The sequence below is a fragment of the Theobroma cacao genome, chromosome 4 (assembly GCF_053813885.1).
Source record: "Theobroma cacao isolate CCN51 chromosome 4, ASM5381388v1, whole genome shotgun sequence".
In the NCBI taxonomy this organism is placed as follows: domain Eukaryota; kingdom Viridiplantae; phylum Streptophyta; class Magnoliopsida; order Malvales; family Malvaceae; genus Theobroma; species Theobroma cacao.
In genome coordinates, this window is record NC_142642.1 from 1,111,440 (window position 1) to 1,126,720 (window position 15,281).

General features: G+C 30.8%; 1 protein-coding gene across 1 annotated transcript; it reads left to right on the forward strand.

Moving 5' to 3' along the window:
* The first annotated feature begins 10,327 nt into the window (after nucleotides 1-10,327).
* LOC18600830 (cyclin-dependent kinase inhibitor SMR3-like protein) lies at nucleotides 10,328-11,328 on the forward strand. The gene has a single exon (XM_007031510.3). The coding sequence runs from the start codon at nucleotides 10,644-10,646 to the stop codon at nucleotides 10,965-10,967; it is 324 nt and encodes a 107-aa protein (XP_007031572.1). The 5' UTR covers nucleotides 10,328-10,643; the 3' UTR covers nucleotides 10,968-11,328.
* The last annotated feature ends 3,953 nt before the right edge of the window (nucleotides 11,329-15,281 follow it).

Genomic DNA, 15,281 nt, shown 5'->3' on the forward strand with positions numbered 1-15,281 from the left:
TTAATCTGCTGATAGAGATATTGTTAAAGTAGGCTACAAGCTGACAAATGCCACTTGGTATATGCTAATACACATGCTGAGTTGGCCAGATATCCAACTGGCCCTACTGATTGGTCATTCACATGCCTTGGGAGGCTAGTACAGCTCTGTTTGAAACTGTATAATATATCTTTCGGTTAGATCAATTGTTTTTAGAATGAGATTTGTAGAGAGATGTTTTCACTTACAGAAAGAAGCTGCCAAACCCTCTTAGCAGTTTGCTTTTTGTCTGAAGGGAATGTAATCAGCTGTCTTGTGGGGTTCCAACACCTTTTGTAAATAAAAATTGGGACTAGTTCTTCACAACTAAACCTTAAAGTTATGACCATAATACTCTTTAATTCTCCTTTTTCCCTCCTTTCCCTTTTCCTTTTTGGTTATCTTAGGCCTTTTTGCCCAGTCATATTCAAATACCAACTCGACCATGCAACAGAAAGAAACCCCAAACTGTAACAGCCAGGCTCTCTTAGAGTCTTTCCAAGGGCATTGTTCAAGAAGTTCAATATCAAGACAAAAAGGTGGTTTTGCTGCAATTCTCCCATAGCAGTGGAGTGAGATTGAAGCAGAAGCTTGAGGTTCCATCTAGAGCTTTACATTCTTTTCTACTTTGCGTTGCCTCTATATTAAGCATAATTTTGATATTGAAAGTTCCTTTTTTTTCTTCTGATTTACCTACTTGAAACAGTGAAAGATATCAATTCAAGGTTACTTTGAGTGTAAAAAAGCATTGAATCTTGAATTAGAGAAGAAGGGAAAAAAATTCAAATACCAAAGTGGGTGTAAGCTGGTAACTTTCATGATGAAATTTTTGAAGATTATATAACCCTTCATGCCCATGATGACAATGATAATAATGATGTTTAATAATTTTCAAAGCTAAATACTTATCTGAACAAAAGCTTGGCAGAATCTTCCAACATATATAAATGTCTTATATCATGGTGAGGTCCCATCATTTGGTGCCCCAGGAATCTGTCTCACTACTAACTGTGAAAATTCCAATAATAGTAACATTTTTATGGAAGAGGAAAAAAAAATGGGTGCTGTTTACTTTGAGTAGTGGTTGAATTATCTGCTCAAAATTAAGATATTTTTTTTGGGATTAAACATAATGGATTGGACTCCTAATTTTACACTAAAAGATGATGGCAATGGCAGTGGAATATGGAAAGGAAGGCTGTTGAAATTGAAATGTCTATGAAAAGAACATTAAAGGGACAACTTGCTTGTTGTATGCTTCAATTATTATTATTATTATTATCGTTTTGGGAGTTTTTAAAGTATGTTATGGGCGAGTATGTGCCTATGTAGGTACATGTATGATTTTAATTAATATTGAATGTGACGTTTGAAAAAGTCTAAATTATATATTGAATTAAAATTTTGGTCCAATTTTAGTCATATAAGCAAAGCAATATTCAAAATCTTAATAATTTCAACCTTAACGTCATGTATAGAGTAAATTCATTGTACATGAAAAATATAATATACGAAACAAATTAAAATCAGTACTCTTTATACCCCATTTTATTTGTTTTTGTTTGATTTTTTTTAGACGAATGAATTCAATTTTAATTTTTTTTAAAAAAAAATTATATAAAAATTAAAATTTCAAAAATTATATTTTGAAAATTTTAAAAATCAATCCATATCTCATTTCATCATTTGATAATACTTCAGATCTTCAATAAATGCTGACGTGTAAGAGTTAGGGGGCACCTCGAGTCCTCAGTAGGGGTACAAAATGGTTGAGATAAGCACCACGTCAGCATCCCGTTAGATTAAGGAGGAATCCGAGCTGGCAAGTTCAAAGTAGAATTGTTCTGGTACATGTCAGTGTTTGAATTTCCATATAAATATGTGTAAAGTTCAGAAAAGAACAGTTCGATTAATAAAACCGACCAAACCAAAAGTTTATTGTGTTTGTCTGCCGCCCCTGACGTGGATAAACAAAAAGATACCACCAACTTGGCCTCGCCTTTTCAGCTAATACAAAATTTTCATTATGTGATAGAAATTTCAGAACAAAAATTACAGGGTGGCTTTTCGTTTGATCAAATGTCATCAGAACAATTTTAATTCAAAAAAAAAGAAATAATTGAGAAATTTTTAAATATCATTATTATTGTATAATAGAAATTTTAAAAAAATTATCAAAATATTTCATAATTGCTTGTATTATAGAATTTTCGTCAATTTACTCTTTTTATTTCAAAATTGGTTAATTTAATTTTTATATTTTGAAATCTTGTTTAATTGAATCTTTTTGTCTAATTTCATTTAAATCGACTGTTAGTGGTACTGACGTAACGATGATATGTCATACGATTAAAAAGAATTGTTTAAATTGTGTTTGAAACTTGTAATTTTTTTTTAATTTTGATTAAAAAATAAATTGAGAAATTCTTGGATTTCATAATAAAATCTTTTTAAAAAATACAGGATGCCTTTTCGTTTGACCAAATTGTCATTAGACCTTGCAATATTCTTTAATTTTGATTATCAAAATAATTGAGAAAATTTTGGACTTCATTATCATTGGGACCAATTTGTTCCTAAACTAGAATGGCTCCTTAATCCCAAACAAAATGTCTTCAAAATCCCAATTTTCTTCTCAATTGAAGAAATTTTGGCTTTGCTTTCATCTTACTTTATCTGAATTTGGTTTGATCGAATTGTCATAAGAACTTACAACCCTCTTTGATTTAGATTAAAAAGTTAAATAAATAATTGAGAAATTTTTGAATTTCATTATTATTGGAATGATGATAGGACCATTGATCAATAATTTATGAAGGACCACAAATTTTGAAGAATTTGGACAAATCATTGTGACCAATTTTGTTTCTAAATTAGATTTGCTTCTTATCCCCAAACAAAATTTGCTTCAAATCCCAACATTTTCCTCTCTATTTAATAAATCTTGGCATTGTTCTCCTCTCTTACTTGATCTGATTTTTTATTTATTTATTTACATTTGAAAGAAGAAAAGAGAAGGGCTTGCTTTCAAAACCAGCTCTGTTAGATTTTGACAATTGAGACCATTTTGCATGAAGCAGTAGTACCAGTTGAAGTAACTTTGAAAGTTATTTGACAACAGAAGAAAACATGAATGGAGTCCCTCGCAACCATTTGGGCTTTGGTGAATCATTGAAAAAACCAAACACAAAGTGTTTTGTGTTTTTGCACATTGGGTTTTGTCCACGAAGCATGAATCTATGTCTTTGCACATTGGTTGGCCATATGCATGCATGACTGTCTGAATTCAATAGGAACACAGGAGGAGGGCAGTGCCCCATTCGGCTAGTCGGTCCATAAAAGGGCATCAGCATTAGATAAAATGGACGGTTCTTTGTGGGTTCCACTTTGATGTGAACTTTCTCTTTTGATCTTTAGCTTCCGTAACTCATTTGTCCAGGCAAAGGCCGTTGGTTTTAATCCTTATTTGGACCTAAATTGACAGAATTTGGTCCCAGGGTATTGAATGGTAGATGAATCGAAATATTTGGAAACGAGCAATGTCTAATCGTTGAAAATGAAAGCTTAGAATTTAATTCGTATGGGGTTGCATGAATCATGACAGTGTTGAAAAACTATAATTCAAATTTTACTTTGTTGAATTAGAGTTATTTTGAATATATAAATATGATTAAAAATATATTTATTTATATTTAAATAGTTTTAGATTTAATGTTTATCTTAAAAATTTAAAAGACGATTATTTTTAACATTCACAGATAAAATGTTTTTTAAAATAATTATATTTTTAATTTTAATTATTTTTAATCAAGAAAAAAAATTTAAACAAGATTATCCTTAATGAAAATCCCTCATATTCAAGTCTGAAAAAATATTTTAAAAAAAATTAATATTACCACTACTCAAGAACAATGATATAGAGATACAAAAACTAACAACAAAAGATTTAAAATATATATAAAAAAAAAAGATGAACAAGAAGAAATAAGAATCATCATCATAATCGTCCTTTCATATACACAAGCGAACAAATGGAGAAAAAGAAAAGTGGAGACAAAACTATTCTGATTTTCGATGAGGTTTTTGCTTTTTTTCTTTAATTGGTGAGGTTGCTGCAAAAGGATCCCAAAGCTTTAATGACTATAACCCTAAGAATATATTGGTGGTATGCAGTTATTGCAACAACTTCGACAAAAGGACTAGCTCAAAAAACTCAAAAAAAAATATTATTATATGTCATGTTGAAAAAAAATTATTACACGTCATGTTCAAAAAAATATTATTAAATGCCATATTGAACAAAAATGTTGTTACACGACATATTTAAAATGTTTAACTCTAAAAATTTATATTCTAATGAAATACAAAGATCGAGACAAAGTTACATGTCATGATGGAAAAAAAAATTGTTACGTTGAAAAAAAATTATCGCACGCTATATTTAAGGTGTTAACTTCAAGAGTTTATGTCCTAACAAAATATAAAAATAGAGACCAAATTATACGTCATGTTAAAAAAAAATTGTTACATTGAAAAAAAAAGTTATTACTCCATATTTAAGGTGTTTAATTTCAAAAGTTTATAATTTAGTGAAATACAAAGATAGAGACAAAGCTACACGCCATGTTGAAAAAAAAAAGTTATTACAAGCCATTTTTAAGGTGTTTAACCTCCAACAGTTATGTCTTAATGAAATATAAAAATAGATACCAAGTTACACGATATATTGAAAAAAAATTTGTTACACGTTATGTTGAAAAAAAGTTATTATTTAACTTCAAGAGTTTATGTCCTAGTAAAATATAAAAATAGATATTAAGTTACATGTCATGTTTAAACCATGTTATATTCAATAAATTTATTACATGCCAAGTGCATTAAATTTGTTACATGCAAGTATGGCATGTAACAATTTTGAGTAGTGTTTTGATTTACAAATTTCACTTATATAACTTTAACCCATCAACTTTTTTAAAAGATAATTGTAAGTCTTTTTTTTTTGCTTAATTTACATATTATATAAAATTATTTTGTATTTAATTATTAGTTAAATTCAATATATTAGTTTTTAAATTTTTTAACTTTTGTTTTTTTATCTTTGACTTCCTTAACAAAAATTGGCTAGCTCCTCCCCTTATTCATTGATCCCTTTAGAGATCTCTTTTTCATTGATTTATATCATGTGATAGGTTTAATCCTCATTTGGACCTAAAATTGACAGAATGTGGTCCCATAGTATTTAATGGTTGATGAATTGAAATATTTGGAAACTCCACATTTCCACGAACAATGTTAGAATTTAATTCATATAGAGTTGTATGAATTGAGACAGTACTACTAAACTATAATTCAAATTTCACGTTGGTTGAATTAGAGTTATTTTGGATATATAAATAAATATCTACATAATTTTAAGTTGAATGTTTACCTTGAAAATTTAATGACATTAAATTAAGTGTTGCCACCCTTTCATTGATCCCTTTATAAATCTCGTTTTCATTGATTCAGATCATGCGATAGGTTTATGATCCTTACATGTAAGGGGAGTATTAAATGGTGATAAAAGAAATCTCAAAATATTTTGAGTATATAAATATCAAAACGACTTCTTCATCTATTACCAATTAATTTTAGGTCTAATATCTATCTTAAATATTCAACTTCGATGAGAACCATAAAATGATTTAAAACTTGAATATTCAAAATTTAATGACATAATATTTTTAAAAAATTTTAAATTATTTAAAGAAATTCAAATAAACTTTTTATTTTTATATTAAGGTCAATCGAGTATCAATAAATTTAATTTATTTTAACTAGACTTTTATAACTAACGATTGACCAACAATGATAAATCAGAACGTTGCTTGTTATTTTTTATATCCATATGATACTAACACGTCAACATAGAAGGTGAAATTGCTACTCAGTCATGTTATAATGTTATATCGATATGACACGTCACTATTTACTATGACATTTCAACATGCTACATCAGCACCACGTGGTATGAAACGATAAGTACTGTGTTTTAACTAACGATAATTAGTCAACTATTAGTAATAATGATGTATTTAGTTTAAAATAAAAATAAAAATCTTTGATTAAACATAATAAAAAAATAAGAAGTTGATTAAATTTTTTGAAATTTTTTCAAATATTATATCGAATTTAATTCAAAATGATTTTGCACATAAAATATAATTTTATTAAACTTTGGATCAAATCAAAATTGAAATTCTTAAATTCAATATATTTTTTATACATATAATTCCTTGCTTTAAATGGTATGAGATAATGTTTTTCCTTTCTCATGAATCTCTTTTTATTTATAAACGGTTTGTACTATTTTGTACAGTTGATAAACTTTATACTTGTATTGTTAGGTTGAAAACAAATGAATGAAAGAGTAGGAATATGGCTCATGTCAGAAGCTGTAATTCTAATTCATGGCTGCAAATTCGTGGGACCCTCAGATGAGAAGACAAGCATGTGATTACCGCCTCACAGATTATAGAGTGGCGGCCAGCCTAGTGATCTAAGGTGGAGCCCTGTCAGCACGTCTTTGTCTCGTTTATTTTTTTGGATGGTTAAGGCTGCCTCTGCCGTCCATTCGCCACCCCCACCATCAAGATTTCATGGGGGGGCCGCCGACTGCCCGCCAAATATTTCATGCATGTTGTCATTCTTGAGAGCATGCTTCACAACTTAGTACGGGGGCGGGGCTCCTGTCCGCAAGAAATCAAACCCCCCTCCTAACTCTATTCATTTGGTTTTTTCCTTTCTTTCAATTGATGGTCCTCGATTCCAATGTGTTGCATCATTGCTTTCCGTAAAATTCGTTGGGAAATATAATACTTAAATTTTTTTAAAAAAAATAAAAAATAAAGTTTTATATTTATTAACATGTCATTATATAATATTTTTATTTTTTATATCAACATCACATAAGTATAAAATAATAAATGATATTTTGATTAATGATAATTGATCAAGTATCGATTATAAAAATTTATTTGATCAAAAATAAAAATATAAAAATTTAATTAAATAGAACAAAAAATTAATTTATTTAAATTTTTAAAAATTATTTAAAGATTTTTTCAAACATTATATCAAAAAAAACTCATTTATGGTGTGTTAATATTTTTCTTTGCAAGTAACTTATGTTTGCTCATATTGTTGCTTTCACTTTGTAAGATAAAATAAATATTTAAAATTTATGAATAAATTAGCGTTTCATAGTCGAAAATAAATGTTAATAGGTTATTAAAATATAAGGTAAACTTTATTTACATATCTTCTAATTTTATTTTTTTTTCGAATGATATTTTATAGTTTTTTGTTTTCAATTAGTACCTTGTGAATAATTTATGTTTCCACAAAATGTTAGACTATTAATTTTATTTAATAAAGTTATCAAAATATATCCTCAATTCAAAGTTAGTCTAATTGTTCCAATTTAAAAAATATATATAATTTTACTAGACTAAATTAATAATCTAACTTCTTATGGAAATAAAAGTTATCCACGTAGTACTAATTGAGACAAAAGAAATCACAAATTATTGTGGAAAAAGTTAAAACTACGAGGGGTGTGCATATAACTTATCCTTATATAAATACAATATAATTTTTATAAATTAATACTTGATAAATTAAACTTTTTTATTAAATAATATTTTTGATCGTTCTCAACTTGAGACCAATGTGGTTAATTAATAATTTGCTAAATTTATTAGATAATATATTTTTAAAAAAACACATAAGTCTCATTTGATATATAAATTAATAATCTCTTTATACATTAAAATTATATATATACAAAACTCAATTATGAGACATTTGTGAAATATGACTTAAGTGTTACTTATTTTCTTAAAATTAATGTCTCCTTATATCTTATCTCTAACTTTTCTTAATGTATTAAAAAGCTCTTATGTGGTGTTATCATATTAGAAGAGAAAATTATGCAATGTGATTGTTATTTTGAATGCATCTTTACACGAGACAAACTCTAGTACAAAACTATCGCCTTCAATTTCATATTCTTTGTCATTTCCCATGACGTACTCGCCAAATAGATAGATCTATGACTTCTATTTAATAAGACTAATTACATTTATAAACTTGTTTTAGTTAAACAAATATATAGAATAATGATAATTTGTAATTCAGTAATTAGGTAATATTCATATAATTACAATAAATTATTGTGATTAAGCTTTGATGTATTAAGTTCAATGTTTTAAAAAAAGATAAATAATATCCCAATAAATTATTAATTTATTAATTAAATATTATATCGATTAATTAATAAATTTTCATAATCCCAAATGTATTCATTTTTACAGATTTAACTATATATTTAGAAAAATTAAAATAAATTTTTATTTTTTTATTGCAATCAATTCAAATCTTAATGATTAATGATTGACTAATTATCTTTTATCAAAATATTATTTATCATTCTATGTCACCTAACATGTCATAATGAATGATGACGTGGTATAATGATATTATCATGTAACATTTTTTATCCTTCATGTCATTGTCATATCAACATTACATGGAAATAAAATGACAAATGACATTCTAATTGATGATAATTAATCAATCGTTGTTAAAAGTATATAAAATTGATTTAATGTAATTAAAAAATAAAAAAAATTTAAAATAATTTAAAAAAATTTCAAATATTATACCTACAAAATAAATTAAGTTATTTTATCGTGCACGCAACAAGCAAACCAAAAGTGTAACATGAACAATCTCTCACGGCTACCGAATCTGACAAATACGACTGCATTTTCTTTTATAACATTAATGTCATAACGTAAGGTGGATTGGTGAAGCATAGTAATGAGAATTATTCATTAGCTGAAACCTAAAACTATAGTAGACACTAGCTTTATAAATGAAAGCAAAAAGATTTAATTTCTCTTGGGTATAATTAATGGAAGAATTTTTCACATTGAATTATTTTTATTAATATTACCCACATGAAATGAAAGCATTGAATTTGCAATATAGTGTTGGGGAAATATGGTCGGATATTTGTCTATAAATTCCTTGGAGGATTTACTCCTTTGTCGAACTGGTTCAACCCACGCATAGGATTCCCTTGCCCCCATCAAGTACAAGCCATTAATTTTACATTCAATAATATGGTATGGACTTAATTTGCTTTCTACCATTTTTCTTTTGGCCTTTTGGTCCAAACATGCACACGTGTTGATCATCACTAGTCAAACCTTATGCTATAATTAGTTATTTTTCTTCGATTTTGAAATTTGAAATTTGGGAAATTTAAATTAGAAAAAAAAGGATGTGAGGGGTTTTTTTTTTTTTTTTTTTTTTTTTACATATGAGTAGGATTCATATAATTTTAAACTTTAATTATCTTCAAATAAATTGTTATGATACGGAATTTGTAATATAAAATAAATACTTTGTCTTTTTCATATTATGATTTAAAATTTAAAGGCATTTTAATCAATTTAAGTATTGAAAATTATTTGAGTATTATATAAAGTAATTGATATTATATATGTGTAGTGGAGAATCGAGGTTTCCGGTATGAAGAGAAGACTCACCTGACGTATCATGTTATTATATAAGTGAAGTCTTGTTAAATCGACCAATATGTAACATAATAAAAAATTTGATCGCGTATAAGTATTTGAATATATAATGCACGAAATATTTACAAAAATACGATGTACATGTTATTTATTAAATATGAATTACTAATGAATAATCACAATATGTATGTGGTTCGGATACGTCCTATACATACATCTTAAAGGTATTTTAGTAGTATTCCCAACGGTAAAACATATCAAATGAGAGAATTAAATCAACTTAGTGACTGAAATTTCACTAAACATGGCAAAATTGCCTATCATAAGGTCAATCTATTATCCATGGACACTTTAATGGGCAAATCAAAGGAAATTTTCATGCTCAGCCCACTCTACTGCTGCGTAAATGACGTCGTTTGGTAAATCCTTTTGCCAATACGCCGGTGATTGTGCCCTGACTGGGCAGCATCACTTCCCAGGAATCAATAATGTCAAAACAAAGGGCAAAACTGGAAAACAGTTGTAATCTCGGCGGGAAAAAGAGCCGTTGCTCATTAGCCTACCAAAATTTGGCGCCAAAATATTTTTCTTCACTCGGTTTTGGCTGCCCGTAAATTTCCGGGCAGCCCGCCCTCTTTCTCTCTCTTAAAGAAACAACTGTGTCTCGCTCCCTCCCTCTCTCTCCAATCTCTTTTAAGAAATCAAAGTTAATATAAACATCTCTTTCCCTTTGACACAGCTCTTTCTTATTTTCCCTCAAAAACTCTTTCTTTTCCCCCTCGTTCAAAGCTCTCTCCTTTTCTTTTATTCTATTCTCTCTGCTTCTTCATTTGTTTTGATTCCTTTGATCAAAAACTCATCTTTTTTTCTCTTCTTTGTTTCCATTTTGTGGCTGGTTTCAGTCAAAGACATCACCTTTTCGCAGCTTTGGCTCTCTTTCCTTTCTCTTGGATTGCTCTGTTTTGTTCTGTTTTGAGTCATTCTCATACAAAAAACCAACCATTTCCTCACTCAAAATCCCGCCTTCGATTCTGATTACAAATGGGGTTCTCCAAAAAGCCACAAGTAGATGGAGCATTAGACTCTGAAGGGAAGAAATGGGTAATAGCCGGTATTGCTATAAGGACTTCATTGAAGCCAATAAACACAAAACCAAGAGGAAAAGAAATCGAAGAAGATGAAGAAGAAGCATGTTCAACCACTCCAACTTCAAAAGAAGCAAGAATACCAGACAAACTACCTTGCCCTCCTGCTCCAAGAAAGCGAAGGCCTCCTTCAAGATGCCATTACACTGGAGTTAGGGAGTTCTTTACTCCTCCTGATTTGGAAACAGTATTTAAGCTTCATGTTGAGAAAGCAAATTGAGTTTGAAATTAGCTTTCCTTATTTTCCCTTAGAGTAAAAGTTTGAGCTTTTAGGTTAGGAGGTTTTGTTGTGCCTTTTTTTTTTTTTTTTCCCTTTTGCATTAGTAACTCCTCTAATCAATATAGTGGAGAAGAGTTGAAGGTGTACAAAGACATGATATTAAATGACTAGTGTAGTTTACTTTAGTTCAGTTGAAGTTCATTTTTTTTTTTGGTTGTATATATTCTCAAGTTTCTTGCTTTATTTAGCTAGTAGTAGTTCATACTTTTTTCTCTTGGTGCTTGTATTGGAATGGTACGGATTATGGGTCTTCTTGTACCGCTTTAGATGTTTGAATTGAAGCTTGAAGATTATTAGAAAAGTTTTGGTTTTTGGTCATTCGAGTTTAGTTAGAGAATCTGGTTTGTAACTTGTAATAAGGTAGAAAAGTGGTCTGCAGGTTGAGCCACTGAGCTCAGTTGCCTTCAAATTCGCTCCACGACATTTAGATGTTTGAATTGAAGCTTGAAGATTATAAGAAAAGTTTTGGTTTTTGGTCATTCGAGTTTAGCTAGAGAATCTGGTTTGTAACCTGTAATAAGGAAGAAAAGTGGTTTGCAGGCAGAGCCACTGAGCACAGTTGCCTTCAAATTTGCTCCACTACAGTCTATAATTCATCACAAGCTTCTGTGGTCTTTGATCATCAAAATCTTTGCTCCATTTACAGGTCAGGCAGGGTCTCAGTAAATGATTGGCATAGATATTTTCAGTAAAAAATGGCAAGGAATCTTATATCAATCTTGCACTTATTCCAATTTTCTTTCAACTCTCTTTCCGAGTACTCCACTCCACACAAAAATACACACGTGTAGAGTACATAGGTTTTTGGCATACGCAAGGCCAAAACTTTTAAGTGTCCCAACGAATACTGTAAAGTAAATCTTTTACATGGCTGAGATGCTATAGCAGGGAATGCTTCAACATAATTTTGTGATTGACTGTGGCCAATCCCTCCTCCAAATATTCTTAGAGCCCAAGTACTTCTTTTATGCTCTGCAAAACCCATCTTTAATCTTCCTATCTGCCCCACTTAACCTGACCCACCACCCTATAGCTCCCCCGGAACTCCATGGCAAACCCCAAGTTGCTGCTTATGCTTTCTCTGATTATAAAAAGACAAAGTAATATTGAGTGCTACATTAGAATCCTATGTGGGCTTTTTGTTTTTTTTTGACAACGAGAAACTATTTAGTCTTTTAGGCGTTAATTTTGGAAATAGTATCAAGTACCATCAAAATATTATTTATTTGGAGGTAATGCAGTCTTGTCTCCATGCCCATGGTGTGGTAAAGGGTCAGAGATCCTTAAACCAAACAGGTTGCAACTGGGTTGATTGTATCTGTACTGTTCACTTTACTTGTGTGTGTATCTATATATATATATATATATGTATCTATATATAATATTCTCCCTTGACTAACCCAAATTTGTACATGTTTTTCCAGCTTCCATCAAGTTAAAACCATGGAATCCAATGCAGGGCTAGCTAGGAAGGGGGGGGGTGGTTGTTCACTTTTGTGAGTATTTTTCAAACCACTCGATGGCGAGCATAGCTTGTGAACTTAAAAGCTTTATTATTCCAGAGCTGATGTGGTTAGTGGATAAGATTTTCAGGCATGTTTATTGCACAACAAAAACCTAGATTTGTTTACAATGGAGTAGACAGGATATCCTGTGCATGATCAAGCCATTTGTCTAAAAGATGATAATGGGAGGGTGGGAGAAAGTTTAACCTTATCTTAAGGTTCTCTTTGCATATTAAACAAAGGGCTTCTAGGGATTAGCTTCCTTTAAGAAAGCATATAGTAGTAAAGCTGTACTAAAAATTTATGGTCTCTTAAGTAACTTTGACAGATAATTGTACTCATTCTGGATTACAGTGTTCACCCTAAGTGTCACTGTGTAAACAGATGTCACATGAACTTAGCTTGTTTGTATTAGGTAATAAGTATATTTCTTTCACTTAATTACTTATGGCTTTTCCTGTTGTCCCAAGGTGGGAAGCAACAGATTTTATCTACTAACTTTTTTCTTTCCCTCAGTTGGTGTTATATGTAGTGTAATACGATTTCAGAAAGTCTATACCAGTGAATGTGAACTGCTATTTCATCAAAAAATACAATTAATCTTTCAAATTCTTTGCATGATCAGCTATCGAATCAATGGCTTTTTAAGGGTGTCTTTTTGTTCTTTTTGACAATCAAAATCAAAAGAAAAATAAAAAGCTTTTTGGCCTTATACTTTAAAGAAAGGGGTTCATGCACATAAACAAGGGATCCCCTTGAGCAATGAAAGTAACTGCTCTTGTCTCATAGTGTTTCCATCCTGAAATGGACTCATCTCTTAAGCAAGCTACATCCAGGTGAATGACTTCTGCATGTCTTGGCCTAATGCCTTCTCACCAAATCTTAGTGGGCAACCTTCTTGATTTATTTTCCTTGTCTGTGGGGACCAAATACAAAACCATCAAACTTGATAAGGACATTAGAAGAGCTACTTGCAGTTCAATCTATTACTCAGTTTAACAGTTTCCCTCCCATCATCCATCACCCAATTGCCACATTTTTATGACCAATAATGGAGATAGAGCATAAAGTAAAGTATTGGACACCATAATGCTGGTGTTTTCAAGCTATTTTAATGCTAAAGATAATAAAATAATCTTGAGATGGGGATAAGCAAGGATTGTTTTTCTTCTAACTGAAGGTTGAAGGGGGACCCTAAGTGACTCCAAACCTAGGACAAACCAATTGTTTAGCACTAGTTGGAGAATTATTGTTCCATTGATCACAATCTCTAAAACTAAGTGATGTTGGAAATACTGAACCATATGGGGCATCACTTTCTCCCCCAGGTACAACAAGGAGCCAATCTTGGCTGAACATAGTATCTTATTTTGAGAGATCAGATGGCAGGAAGTCCTTATTGGCTACATGAGAGGGGGGAGAGCTTTAAAAACAAGCTTCAACCAATACACACCCTGGGGAATACTTGGTAGATAGTGCATTTTGCTAACTACCCTATATAGTATCCTGTCCCCCCTTGTGCAGAAGGAATCTTGACAAAAATCTAAACTTCAAAACATTTTGATAATTCAATTCAAAATTTTATTGGGATCATTATATGCTGCCAATCATGGTAAAATTGTTTAGATTAGTAGGCATAAAAAACAAGTCGTGTCTATGTAAATACATCTACATATTCTTCTGAGCATTTGACTCAATGATAAATATATATATGTATAAATATACACTTGGATTAAAAATATAAAACAAAAAGAATAAAGGGTGGGAATACAAAAAGGACAAAAAAAATATCATTATCCTATAATAGTTGTAGTGAAATATAAATGTTGCTTTCTCCTTTTAATTCTTCAATCAATTTGACCTACTAGTTTGTATAGTTGAAAGGCTCACCAGTCAAGGACAAAATCTATGTTCTTTCCTTACCCATTCCGTTAAGGAAACTTAAACCCCATGAAATATCTTCAACATTGTTGACTTGAATTGCATTGCATTATTACATTTTGCAGCAAAATGTACACACTTCACAAGGAATTGAAGATTTTGCTGCTACAAAAGAAGCCGTCTAAGGGAAAATAATGGGTTGGGTTTGAGCTAATTAATGTAGAAAGAAAGGAAAGAGAGGGATTGGTCTAAGAACAAAGTTGAGAGAAAAGGGGGGAATCCAATGTAGACATGTACACATGGGCAGAGCCAGGAATCCTAAGAGAAAGAAGATTCTAAACCCATAAAATTAATTAAATTATGAGTTATGGCAGGAGTAGTACCCTACCCATTTGACAGACCAATCATCGGCTTTCTTTTTGGGTTTGACGCGGTTTTGATACTCTGTTTTATTGGCGTTTTGTCCCCGCCCTCCCCCTTGGGGCTGCCCCGCCTTGGATAGTCTGCCCAGAAGAGGCTGCCCGGGTAGTTTTTCCATTTTTTTTAATTTTGGCGGGAAAATTGCCCTTAGGGTATAAAATTTAGGGATTGTTTCCCGCCAAAAAAAAATCAAAAAGGATTTAGCCCGGGAAAAGCGGGTCTATGACGGCTGGGCTTTTTTTTTTTTTTTTACCCTTGTTTGCTGATAAGAATGCAGGGCTACATATGGCGGCTGCCCATTTTTGTGGGCTGAACCAGTGGGCCCACTGGGTTTCCAATAAACCATAGTGGGCCCTACTTAATGGGTCCCATATGATTGCAGACGTCCACTTGGTTGACTTTTAATTTTCTTATCCTTTGCGTGTTTTTCTTTCCCCTTGGTAGGGAC